Genomic DNA, 13,816 nt, shown 5'->3' with positions numbered 1-13,816 from the left:
ATTGATTCGAATATTTCCTCCATCCTGAGAGGTAATTTTGTACTTAAATATAACTATTATGGCTTTGTCAAAGGGGGCCTTTTACTTATAAATACATTTGTTTTATAAAGTATTAATTAAAAAAGTGTTCATATACTGAATATAAATGTTATATAGGGGGATAAAATAAAATGTTATGAAAATGATTAGAAGGCCGAGCGGAGTTGTGGGGACATACTGTACTGCTGTAATTAAGTCTGCATACAAACCTCTCTCTGTATACACACTGAGGCACATGTACTGTATATGTCCTCAGTCCATCAGTGATGCCATACCTCTCGCTATCAATGTGGAGTTTATCCAGAGTTTGTGTTTGCTTAACAATTCCATGAGGAGGAATTTAAGTAACTGACCTTGGTGCAGATTACTTTGCACACATGGGCAGATACTGCGGCCTGTTAGGCCTATTAGCTGGTGACCATCCCAGACACAAATCCTCGCCCCCAGGCTCGTATTTATAAAATGCCAAGCCTTCTCTCCCGCTGCTTTTCCGTCCATGGTTTCATAAAATGACATGTGAGGTTCTATGTGCAAACAGCCCTCTGGGCATCCCCCTAACTCACACCCCTGAGATACAAGACAGCTTCAAATGTGCCCTTTCTCCCTCTCCACGCCCCCAAGGTGAGCCAGGGATGCCGATCGTGAATAGGGCCAAATAGTATTAAATCAGGGGGCACCCACAAAACAAAATAATCTGCATTTATATCTGCGGAGTAAGGTCACACATGCCACTTCTATTTCTGGGCCCTTGGATAAACACCTATTAGTCTACTGCACTGGACGGGGTTAATAGGAGCTTGTTTAGTGGGCAAGCACGACACCTCAAGGCTTGGCCCCACCGATCGATAGGAAACATTGCTGTATATGTGCACAGTAGAATTACTGTACACAGGTATATAGCAGCTGGCAACTTTTAATTGAGTGTCAATGGACATGTCAGCCACGCTGGGGAGATCTTTCCATATAAGGAATGCTCCGCACATAGTCCTTTTGTTTGTTTGTTTATTTATTTATGCACTCTCGGAGTGGGGGGCACACGGTGCTGATTGAAACAAACAGGCCACAGTATGTATAGTGATGCTAAGTCTTTGAGCGAAGGAGCTGTAATCCACTGCACTGCTTTTAAAGCAATAAATTCAAGTTTCACAGATCTTTTTTTTTTAAATAAAATCTAGGCTTACTTTAAAACCAGGAAATACTTGATCAATAATCAGCTTTAGGGAGCTTATTTCCCCTTAATGTGGCCATGAAAAGGTCAAAAGGTGCAAAAGGGTAAGTGTCAGCTGAAAAGCAAGTCACTTAATTCACATAATTATGATGGATTGGTTAAGTAATTTGTTATTTTGTGATGACTGCTTCAATAGGGGATTTTGTACTTTTACATAATTATCATATTTGGAGAAAAAAATGAATATGCAATCAAATTAATTTCAGGCTAAGCCCCCTCCACTGGATACCAAAACTCCAAAGCCAGTTTGCATTAACCATATCTTGGGGGGCAATAAGTAAAAACGTTAGGTTTGGAAATTGTATTACTGCCCCTTTAGAGGAAAAACTAGCCCAGCATGTCTGTATTGTAGTTTTCTACATAGGTTTTTTTCTAAGAATGTGCAATTCATGCAATGATAACTTGATTATTTTACTCTGAGTTAATAGATTTGATCAAATAGGAGACATCAACAGTCACACATTACAGAACTGTGAGCTCTCTTCTGATTAGATGTCATGAAAAATGACTTTTTACTTTTATAAAATCTACAATCCTTCTTAATCACTTGTTAAAGCAGTTCAGAGGAGGAGGAAAGTCATTAACACCTCATCTACAGAAAGGAGAATATTGCTATCAGGCTGCAGCACTGTTAGCAATTCAAATATTTACTTCAACTAATTCAGTTAAACTGATAATGTGATTATTCTGAGCCATATCAGCCAATTTAAAGAAATATGAGTAAAGTGGCACAACTGTTCTTCTCCTGAAATAAATCATATATATTTCTATTTTCCTCAATTAAGACCCACATGTGGCCCCAAGAGCAAACCTGGGAATTTGTAGGACCCAGCAGACCTCCCAGCCCCCGGCTTCACCTGTTCGCATGCACATTTCTTCCCCTTTTTTCACTTGGGATGGCCTTGCATCGCCCCATGATAATGACCAAAAACCTCATACCTACAACAATGCTGTCGTACGCGGGCTGCAGCTTGCTGATTCTTTATGCGTCTCTCGCCGGTGCCTCCCTGGCCGAGATGGTGTTCCGCTGCCCGGGCTGCACCGCGGAGCGCCAGGCGCTGTGCCCAAAGCTCACCGAGACATGCGCGGAGATAGTGCGTGAACCGGGCTGCGGGTGCTGCCCCGTGTGTGCCCGACAAGAGGGCGAGACGTGCGGTGTGTACACCCCGAGGTGCTCCACCGGTCTGCGATGCTACCCGACGCCCGACTCGGAGCTTCCCCTGGAGCAACTGGTGCAGGGCCAGGGGCAGTGTCGGCGCAAAGTGGACACCGAGACGACCACTTACAGCCAGGAGCACCGGGAGCAAACCAGCGGTCAGTCAGTTTACTGGAAACCTAGTTTTCGGCTATCAATTTTTAATGACACTGTCTAGACTGCAGCCTGAGGAATAGTGTAGAATTATTGCATTGTCATGAAGGCTAAGCTCAAATCTTTATAAAATGGGGAATTTGGCTCAGTTGTGAAGTATTAGTGATCATTTTTCTCTGTTCTGCATGATATTCCCAACATATCTTATGATATTGAACATCTGGTGGTACATCCTTTTTATGTTTACTAGAGGATTATAAACCATTTTTGAACCCCACTCTTCAAATAATCTGGAAGTTTGTATTGCCAGCATTTCTTATCTGTAATTATGCATTATCTTTTATTGTGCATTTGAGGTGTGCAGATTTTTGCAGATGTTGCAGAGGGTATTCTGTGTTGCATAAACCTATCTCAAGTGTTGTGAATCATGGTGTGCATGCAGAGGAAGAAACAAGGATCTGCCCAGTTAATCTCAGCTGTGCTCCAAACAGCTGGCCGTCAAAGTCTTTCCCAATACCCCCCCTCCACCTCCTAGAAAAAAAAATCTGCCTTTAAAACACTGCAGCAGAGAACAAGTTAGTAGCCTGCAAAATTCTCTGAAGTAGTACTCGGTGGGATGGATACAGAAAACATTGTAGTATTGATGTTGACATTTCCACAGGGGAGTGGAGAGAAAGAAACAGAGAGAGAGACAGCAGGAGGAATGCTGCATTGATTGGAAAAGTGGACTTTAGGCTTTGGCCAGAAGTAACTATAAACTGCTGTTGACAGTGACTACCTTAATGGGGTTGTCTACCTGGAAAGGGAGATGGACGTATGTGCAGCAGGGGGATCACAATGAAGCTTCATGCAACCTGGAGCCAGCAAGGCTCATGTGGTTTGTGTTTGAACAGGGACAGGTCACACTGAAGAAGAAAAGTAAACAGCCTCATTAACGGGCTGATTTTGAGGCTGCAAACACACACAGTCAATGAGTGTCCAGTGGAGCCAGCCGGGGTGTGATTTCTACTCATTTCCAAATCCGCGCTTTGTCAGAGTTTACCTCCAGACTGACACGTGTTTATTTTGGCACTGAAGTCCTGGAACGTAGAGAAACTACCGGAGACGGCATTCAGTGTAACCCTGTTCTCTATAAGGACTCTCCAGCACGCTGATAAAAGGTCAAAAACACCTCGACACATTATAATCAACCATGGTAATTCCTTAATTACACTTTTATGTAAGCTAACAGGCATGAATTGCCGAGTTACATAAGGGCAAAACATGAGAACAGAATACATGGACACATCCTGTAAAGGCTTGCTTGCAAGAAGGCAATTTGTTAGATGTAATTGTTTTTTTCCCCCTCAGATGTGGGTCAGGCCCTGTGTCGTCTTGCAGGTTGAAAGATCTTGGATTTAGTTTGATGATGTGTCCAAAAAGCAGTAAAAGCTTAGAAATTGGCTTCACAGGCTGAATGCAGAGTTGTTCTGGATAAAAGGCGTGCTGTTGCAGATGGAAGAATGATTTCTGACAAAGACCGAGGGAGAGAACATTACAGAGTGGTCGAAGTGAAAAGCAGAGATTTCTCAAGGTCAAAAGATAAGAGAAATATATTGGTTTTATTGAAGTGAGGCTGGATGGGCCTCTGAACTTTCTCCTTTTATGATCCAAAACTGAGATTAATTTAAAAATACACTCAAATACTGCTGCAGTATAAGCCTCATAATTCGGTCTATCTACTTCTGCCTTGGTTTATGCCATTCTGTTTTTATAAGATAACTTTGTAAATTCAGATGTTCCAAATGGTTACTGTCAGTCTCCTGCTCTAATTTGGCGCAGCTTGAGACGACACAGATTTGATTTCCTGGAATAAATTAGTCTCCCAAAGACATCAGAAAGAGGAAATAATGAAATCCCTGATAGAAATCAGCTCACAGGACGATTGAGAACAAACTAAATGTTCTGGCAAATACCCACTGCATCTTCTTTACTCCAAAGAAAAGCTTATCATAATACAATAATTAGGTGGTTGTATTTAGTTGAGCTGGGGAAGCAGTGACTCTTGAGCTGCCTTGGGCAAAGAATCAAAGGATGAAATATTGCAGCTGCTTTATTTGGATGTTTCTAAACACCCAACATCCGGACATCCTCCTCTTCTGTTTTTTTCACTCCCTCATCTATTTAAACTACATCAACTTCAAAAAAAGGAACAACGAGCAAATGACGCTGCATCTTGTTAAAGGTTTGACAGAAAAACCTATTTGATGAGGGTTACCCGGAGCTGCATTGACAGCAGCAGCAGAATCACTGGAAACTCCTGGATCAGCACTGCAAGCAACCAGCAGCAAAAAGGTCAAAGGTCAAAGCTAAAGTTTCATTGACCCGAGAATGATCATGTAAGAGAAAAGACCCAAGGTCTTTTGGTCAAAACAAGTTAGTCAGAGAAGGGAAATGTACAGGGTTTGTGATATGGATAGATATCAAATCCAAACAGCTGATTAGACTCATAGTGCTGCACATGAAAAAAAACCAACCTTTGTTCCATCTTTGACATGCCAACAAAAACACTTAAATTAAAGCAGATGTTGATGCTTTAAAAAGTGGAGCAATTAGATTTTGTCTGTTATTAATAAATCTTAAGATTAGTTAATGCAGCGGACACAAAGGATCTTTGTTCACTCTTTTAATTTGTCAAAGCAACGAATTACAGCGCGTAAATAATAACATACATTTTAGTGAATAGTGTAAGTATAAGAAGGTTAGCAGTCCAGGCCGATGTGTTCAAAGGTCTTGTTTTGCACAAACAACAGTCTAAAACTCAAAGATATGCAGTTTATAATCATGTATGACAAAGAAAATCATCAAGTCATTACATCTTTAATTAAAACAATAATCAAAATAGTTGCAGCAACTAATCATTGCAGCTCTTACATTCCTATTTTATATTCTATATTTCAAAGATTGCTGATAATATGGTGTAAAACATATATGAAGCTTTATCTGAGATGGACACGCTACTGTGACACTCCTAATTCAGCAAATAACCTGTGATGTTTATTTCAATTGAAAAAATGACAAAACAACAAATAAGATTTCATATTCCTTTGATTTTGAACTGAAACGTCTCCATGTTTAAAACCAACACCCACAAGTTTCCCACTACCGTCTGTGTTTATGCACAGTATCACTTGATATTCCGTTTCCACAGAAACCCGGACCCAAATAAAGGTTCCTTTAATCAGATTGAAAGGGCGTTTAGTTGTTTTGACTGGAATCATACCATATATGACCTCGAAAGAGAACAAGTTGATTAAAAAGAGCTCAAACAGGGCCCAGGTTCATGCTTACTTAAATTAGACAAAGTGAAGCAAATGTAACCGTGTCCATACTAAACAATGATATACTGTTAATTGGTTCTTCAACCAAAAACTCTTAAAGTGTTAATTTGGCCACCAAACTATCCAGAGTGAGTTTTACATGTTGATAATGAGAGATGAAAACCTGAAGTTTCGGTCGTTATGGAGAGGGAAAGTGAGGTGGAAAGAAAAGAGGAAAAAAAAAACTCCTGTGCCATCTGGTCACTGAAATAACATTGTTAGCTAACAAGGGGCATTCCTGTGTACCTGCAGGGGCGTCCAGACGGAGCCCGCAGGACTGAAATAGCTCAGAGATAATCCCCCCCCATCCCAGGCTTCTCCAAAAACGGGTGTTTGTGCCATCTCCCCCTGAGGCGTCAACTTCATGCATATCCGTGCCAAGAATCTCCTCGTGCCTATTGAGACCCAGAATAACTTCCCACCCTCCATTTTGATCAAGGGTGATTTAAGACAATACCAACACTGTCTGAAATGCTACTGACACTGAGGGTGGGGAAGTGGGGGCAGCTTCTTAACTTGTTTTGATGATGGCGAAATAACAACAATTAAGTTTTCAGTCTATTATTGTAAGTCGCTTTGGATAAAAGCGTTAGCTAAATGAAATGTAATGTAATGTAATATTCATCTCACTTCAGTCATTTTTATTGCGGCAAAATGGGATTGTCATGCAGAGAGACTGTCCAATACTGTCAGAAAAGCCTGTCAGAAATGTTGCAGGCATTGCATTGCCCCCCCCCCCCCCATTTCTAATTGTAAATCTGTGGCATAAGTATTGGTGTGAATGTTTATCGACTTCCTCGCATGCATGTGTGTGTGCACCACAATGCAGCGACCCGAATGTAAAAAAAACTTTTCCCATAGCATTACTACAGGTTCAAAAAACTGCAAGTGCAACTTTAATTTTGACTTCAGTTGAAAGAAAGTTGGCTGAGAATGTCCCATCAGCTGTAGAAAACCTGAGTGGTCATCCCCTTAAAAACACAACATGTTCCTTAAAGTTGAAATTTGAGGTGCAAGGTTTTCTAAAATAGCCGAGGCCTCGAGAGGTTTTGCTCTCCCTGTCCCCTCATCTCTCTGTCAGAAGCTGAGAGTGATTGGAGGGAGCTGAATGTGATGCTCTACAGGTTTGACGTGCCCCAGCCTGCCTCAGTTCCTGTCCTAGTTCAGGTCCTGTACAAATCGCCCCGGAGTTCACCCAGCGGTGCCGGTAGAGAGCGAGATGCCTGGTCTTGGAGGCCGCGTTGTGTGTGTGCGTGCCACAGCCTGTGCAAAGCCTGCTTTTAGATGGCTGTTGCGGGCCAAAAAGCCTGGAAGGTAAACATATCTGCACTCTGCTGAGTTTGTGTTTCTAGAAAACAGTCCCACTAGGCCTTGTAATGGATTATGGACTGCAGTAAATCCATGCAGTGCCTTTCATCAGCCTGTTTAAGTGGCACGTGACCTATTTCACACCTTTCAGAGCTGCGTTAGGAAGTGAAGTCAGAAAAGATGGACTTTTTAAACTATTTCCACAATCTGACATTTAAAGAGATGATTCAGTTGGATTTCTTTAAAAGAATTGCCCCATTAATTAATTTGGTATTTAGTGATTATTTAGAAGTCCATATATGTTTAATTATATGCTTGTTTGTCGACAAATTGTACATCTTTGTATTTTCAGATGGCCTCATACAGTATAAGTGTACCAGCACTGTCCATTTCACTTTCATTCAAAATTATAGTCATTCCCAGGTCTGCTCCTATGAAGTTTGAGTTACTTTTTAGTACCTTTCTACTATAAAAATACAGGACAGAAAGTTTTGCCTGAACGTTGGACGTACAGTGAACCTAAAATGTCTCTACTGTTGAGAGAAGCTGCTTCTTGATCCCTCTCACTGACTAAATTTGGTAACCCAAACCAAGACAACCAGTGAGCATCCCTTCAAAGATGAGTAACAAGAAAGACATCACATCCGTGAGTCTGACTACCAAACAAGGGTCTATTTGTATCTACGGGAATAAGAAGGAGCAAGAATTCTCGTATCTTTCCTCTTTCAACCTTTCCATTCTAACACGACCTGGCCAAGTCTGCCATTTGCTCAGTTGACCAGAATCTGTACAATCAGACATGACACCTTTGGCCTACGTGCCATCTGGGAATTCGACATGGATCAGATATAGAAAAGAAGCCTCTCAAGCCATTGTGAGAGGATTAATTCAAGCAGTAGACTGGACAGTAGGCCTGCTGCTCTGTTGATACTGCTGATCCCCAGCCCACTGCTGTGGAGCGGCTTGTACTGTAGAGGCCTAGTGCCCCCTAAAAGTGGGGTCCTGACCCTCTGTGTTTGTGTGTGTGCGTGTACACTCAAGAGGGAAATCGCTGTTGTACATTGTGCATTCATGTGTGTGTCTATGCATCCCTAGACTGTGAATGTCTCAGGTTTCCTCAGCAGAGAGGGAGTGATGGTGTTTCACTTGGATACTGTGGGGATTATGTAAGACAGCAAAACAAAAGGCGCCCCAGCCGCCGATATATCTGAGTGTGTTGTGTGTTTATATGCGCAATTTGTGCATGCACGCGCACACACACACACACACACACACACACACACACACACACACACACACGCTAGAACACACCTGATTTCAGTTGACTTTTGCCCTTTTTTACAGAGAAACTCTGCCTTCAAAGAAAAGCCAGAGAGCACAGTGGAGCGTCATAGTGGGAAACTGAGGTCCAACAACACCAGATCTATCTGATGGCAAAAGGCGCCAGCACCTTGTTATTGCTTCGTTTGGAATTTCCTTTCTCCCGTTCTCTCTTAGGCCTTTTGTAATCATATTCTAACCGGATGTCAAATTTACCTCTTGCAGGGCGCAGAGAATGCCTCTTTAGTCCAGCACCACCACTGAAACACACACACTTGCTTTCATTCACGGCTCTACAAATGCCTTTCCACAAGTCCGCATGTTACAGCTTGGCCTGCATAACTGTGAACTATCCACGTCATGGCCGACTATTTGACTTCCTCTACTGTCTTTGCTTATTTCCCTTCTTTCGTTCTGGTGTCAAGTGAAGCCCAGCACAAGAGAAATACACGATTTCCTGCAAAGATTTAACAAAAAGAAACAGTGCTCTGGCTCGTATATTCAGTTTTGGAAATGTTATTTGTCGTAGCTTAACTGGAGGTAAGATTCACTTTGTGAAGAATTTGCATCATGCAACATTTTTTTAATCTAAAATCAGCTGGTTTGGAGAGACGCTCCTCTTCCACTCCCTCCCTGTCAACCCCAAAGTATGCTCTGTTGTCAGAAACAACAAGTTGGGATGGGCCTGATGGCCTCTCACATTGCTTGCTCCATCTGTCTGAAGGTTTTTTTTTTCTTTTAGGTTGATGTTTAACAAGACTCCAAGGAGAGAGGAGACGGTCAAAGTAAATGAAAACCGCCTGTAGGAATCACTGCATGGCCACATGGACTTGGCTTTGGAAAGTCAGTTGTACATGGATTTAAATCAATCCAAATTGTGCTTAATTGATCTGTAGGGACAGTGTTCCCCCTGTCTTTCCTATTTTAAAACAAACAGCATTCAGGAAACCAAGAGCTGCTCAGTTATTGTGTACTTCTGGTTTGAAAGGCTTGAATGGCATCAGTGAAGAAATAGTATTTCTCCACACTCGTGGTGTGGCTCTATGGAGGTCTGATGTGTCTGTATATTCTTCAAACAAATACTGGATGCATCACATTTTGCTTAATAATCTGATATAAACACACCACTTGATAGACCCAGGGTCAAATTCATCAAGTTACAGCAAAGAGGGAAACTTTAAATGTCTTTTGTGTCTATTTATCAACATGTTCAACCTCTGCTCATAAAACTGAATCACATTGTTAGGGAAAAAGCCACCATGGAAACCTGACTGTGACTCAAAGTTCAGCAGTGGCCAACATTTCTCAGCCCACAAGCTTGTTAACAGAGCTGCATGTGGTTCCCTCACTCAAAGGATTCCAGTGACTCATTGATTTTGCTGATACATTTCAGAGCATTATAACAGGAGTTTGGACACTTCATGGCTGTTTTTTTTCCCCTCAAAACATTATCTTTAGTAAAAATGTCAAATGTGATAGTGTGGAATACGTGAAAAACATGTGAAGATAATTAAATAGACAATTACCGAAGCCAAGAAATGAACGTACTAACTGTGGCATCTTTGAATTGTGCAAAAATGAAAAAGGGAGGTGCAGAGTGGACGCCAGCTGAAAAGAGAATTGAGATCCTAGCTTAGTTGTACATCCAAAGATGCCTTAGGTCAGCTAAACCAGCTGATTATAATTAGGACCAATCACCACAGTTGGAGGTTCATCAGAAAATACTGAAGTAGTTATTTCTTCTTCCTTATAAACCCTCTCATGTTCACCTTTACATCGTCCTCAACCCCCTGTCCTCCAGTGAAAATCAATAAGCTGCATGAAAGCATACACAAAGACAAAAAAAAAAAGATTAACTAACACTGTAAATGCCCATTTTAATGATAATTTTGAGACTGAAAAGAAAGGGCAATGACTTCGTCAAAGTGACTGCGGACTGTTAAAGACTTTGCAAGAAAGACAGCAAGGAAAACGAGTGTATTTGTTAAGGCGTCAGGCATCTTTCAAAAGAGCATTAAGTTGTCATGTTCTCCTCCAGGATCTCAATCTGCAGTGTCGGCTTCACCTCTGCAGCTGGTAGAAGGCCGTCTATCCATTTCCAAAAGCCTTTTTAGCAGACCAGACCACTAACTTTGTCACTCTGAAAAACAATCTGTGCAGTTCAGATTGTGTTTCACTCCACTTCCAGCCTCTAAAAAGCACAGGTCATTACTAAAATGACAACTGGAGGGAAACAGCGGCTTAATGAACAGAGAGACCATTCTGACAAGTCACAGGTTAAATGCTGTCAGCAGCCAATATGTCCATCAGAGTCTCCTTGAACACCAAAGTCCTCCCTCTGTCTATTTGTGTTTTTTTATGCAATGCATTCCTGTTGGCCACCCTTTTTGACTTAACTCTTTCATATTAAATGTGAAAATAAATCTCTAGAAATTGCCAAACAAAATGAAAAAGAATCAATGCAAATATCTCATGTCATAACTCCTCCACCACAGGTGAGGCTGTGGAGCAGCAGCCGGAGCAGGGTGTGAGTGAGATCCCGGCTATCAGAAAGCCCAGCAAAGAGACCACCTGGCTGGGACCCAAAGAGAGCGCCGTACGCCAGCACAGACAGGAGATGAAGACCAAGATGAAGACCAACAAGGTGGAGGAGACGAAACCTACTCGGCCCAAACAGGTGAGCCAAAGCAGAGTGTCTGTTCGAGAGGAAAGCGTCATTAAAATCACTCTTACTACTCTGAGGACTGTCTTATGTGCCATAATCAAAAACGTAGGTTGAAATTTGTGCTGGATTTTTCTTCATGTGTAACATGTAGTTGGGTGACATCCTGTGGCACTGCAATGTCTGTCTGCTTTTTCAACGTTGCACATTATTGCATTGTTATTTGTCAGTATTTGTGAGAAATTATATTACTTATATATTTATTACAGTACCAACAGCTCGATTAAAAACTCAATCAATAATTCCATTTTAATGATGAAGATACCCAAACTTGTTTCTGTAAATCTTCTCTGGTACTGTTCAGTGTGGAGAAACAGCCTGCAGGACAAGAGAGGAATGAAAAAAAAAAAAAAAAGGTGCGCAGTGCCGCCTCCTTCTGGTGCAACAGCTGCTGATTTTGGCATCTTTTGCATTGAAAAGTGTGATAAAGTTCAGTTAACACCTGAAACTGCTAATAAATAATGGTAGTGCGCCACTTGAGGGAAGTACAGCATATATTTTCTGGCTGTTTAAAGGAATTAAGACAAAAGGCTTTTTTAAAGTTTTTCTGCCATTCAACCACTGTCCTTTAATCAAGAGGGAGATATTTGCTGACTTTAAATACACCTGACCTGCTCTGTTTCCCAGAGCGGGTGAACCCCGACCATTTCCAACCAGTATTGTGGTATTTTCCATCCGCCATTAAAAAACATTTAAAGGTTATTGCTTTACCAGAAACTTTACAATTGTCTCAACAAGACGTTTGGCTCTGTCGGATTGTGAGGTAAACTTGAGGTCACTGGCAAGTTCTTGTTCATTACCGGCAAGAATCATGATTCATTTGCTCATAACTAAAAGCCCTTTAGCTTCATTGTTTGTGGATATGTGTGTGCATTTTATATTAGATTTTATTGTGAGTCAAAAATGCACTGATTGCTTTGCAAACACAACTTGGTGTCGATGCATCCTGGAGAAGTTTTCTGTTATTTGGGTGGATTTTACTGAACTTTTGAACAATGTAACAATTTGTACAGAACATTTCATGCCGCAGGCCGAGTAGAGTTTACCGATTGGACACAGAAACTTGGCGGCCTCAGCTCACCCAGATGCCACTATAGGGGCTTGTGAACATGACTTGTTGTTGTTTTTGCTGCTTTCAAGACGCAGTGTCAGCAGGAGCTCGACCAGGTCCTGGAGCGGATATCCAAGATGCCCTTCAGAGATAACCGAGGTCCCCTGGAAGACCTGTACGCCCTGCATATCCCCAACTGCGACAAGAGGGGGCAGTATAACCTCAAACAGGTGACTCCAGGCATTTTGGCAAAGAGGGTGGTAAGGCCAGAGGGTGTAGCCACCCAATAATATGTAAGCATATAGAGGAGAAAAGGTGAGTAAAGTATCACAGCCACCAGCTTAAATAAAAGTATTTTCACCTTAAAAGGCTTTTATCACAGACACCTGTAAGAATAGACTGACTTTATATTCCTGAGTATAACATTAATTTGCATATCACAGAACCTCAGTTCTGATATAAAGAAGCTTATAATGGGTAGCTCACATGTATATTGATGTATATTTTCCCACATTTAAGGTTGCTATCTTATTATTCATAATAACATGAAATATGCTGAAAAATAGACATAAATTCTCTGTTTCAGTGCAAAATGTCCCTCCACGGTCAGAGGGGCGAGTGCTGGTGCGTCGACCCTCACACCGGCCGGCCCATCCCATCAGCCCCGACTGTGAGGGGAGACCCCAACTGCAGCCAGTACCTCAGAGAGCTGGAGCTGGAGCTCCCCGATACGGCCCAGATCTAGTGTGGCATGAAACATAAAAAATAAAAAAAAAAACTGTAAAGTACTTGGGAACAAAGAACATCTGAGTAAGCTATATATTATCTTTCTGTGTGTATGTGTCTCTAGCTCATTTGATGACACTGACATTTGAAATCTTAACCACCGAAAAAGGATTAAATGGTAGAATCCAGCTTCCAGCATAAGACATACTTTTAGGGTGAGCAGTAAAGATAAGACTCCTTTTCCGCATAGATATTCCGCTGGAGTGTCAGTAACCATGCTTTACTAATTGTGACTTTGCTCAGATTGCTTTGTTATCAGTGTTTTGTACTGTATGTGTTGAAAAAAAATGGAAAAGCCTTCAATATATTTGATGTTTTTAGGCGTGTTTTCATGCTCTAGCTCGCAGACTACTGTTACGCCTGATACTATACTTTAAGCTTCGAGTACGCCTGCCTGTTAAAGATGAAATGTAGTAGACGTACGCACTAGTGTGCATTAAATGTTCAACGGAAGGACGTGACCTTAATTAACGGATAAACAGATAATGCCATTAAAATGATGATAGAGTCAGTTTGTGCATTTGTTTTCATTTCTGAAGACACCAGAACACTGCAGGTGGGTGGATTTCAAGTTTGTCCTTCAAAATGAAAACAGAAAATCATCAGTATGTTTTAGCTTTTTGCCATACTGAAGTGTGGAGTATTTTAAAATACATGCAGCATCAGTTTTAAAATAATTTCCCCACTAGCATTG

General features: G+C 41.5%; 1 protein-coding gene across 1 annotated transcript; it reads left to right on the top strand.

The window, feature by feature from the left end:
• Positions 1 to 2,105: 2,105 nt before the first annotated feature.
• igfbp2a (insulin-like growth factor binding protein 2a) lies at positions 2,106 to 13,630 on the top strand. Its single transcript, XM_069163932.1, has 4 exons — positions 2,106 to 2,581; positions 11,059 to 11,240; positions 12,426 to 12,566; positions 12,923 to 13,630. The coding sequence occupies exons 1-4, from the start codon at positions 2,164 to 2,166 to the stop codon at positions 13,079 to 13,081; spliced, it is 900 nt and encodes a 299-aa protein (XP_069020033.1). The 5' UTR covers positions 2,106 to 2,163; the 3' UTR covers positions 13,082 to 13,630.
• Positions 13,631 to 13,816: the final 186 nt, after the last annotated feature.

This window comes from Embiotoca jacksoni, unplaced genomic scaffold (assembly GCF_022577435.1).
Source record: "Embiotoca jacksoni isolate LCO1_2020_lvr unplaced genomic scaffold, fEmbJac1.0.p SCAF_30, whole genome shotgun sequence".
Taxonomy (NCBI): Eukaryota; Metazoa; Chordata; class Actinopteri; family Embiotocidae; genus Embiotoca; species Embiotoca jacksoni.
The sequence above is the reverse complement of the archived record's forward strand: the minus strand, read 5'-3'. Positions and strand labels throughout refer to the sequence as shown.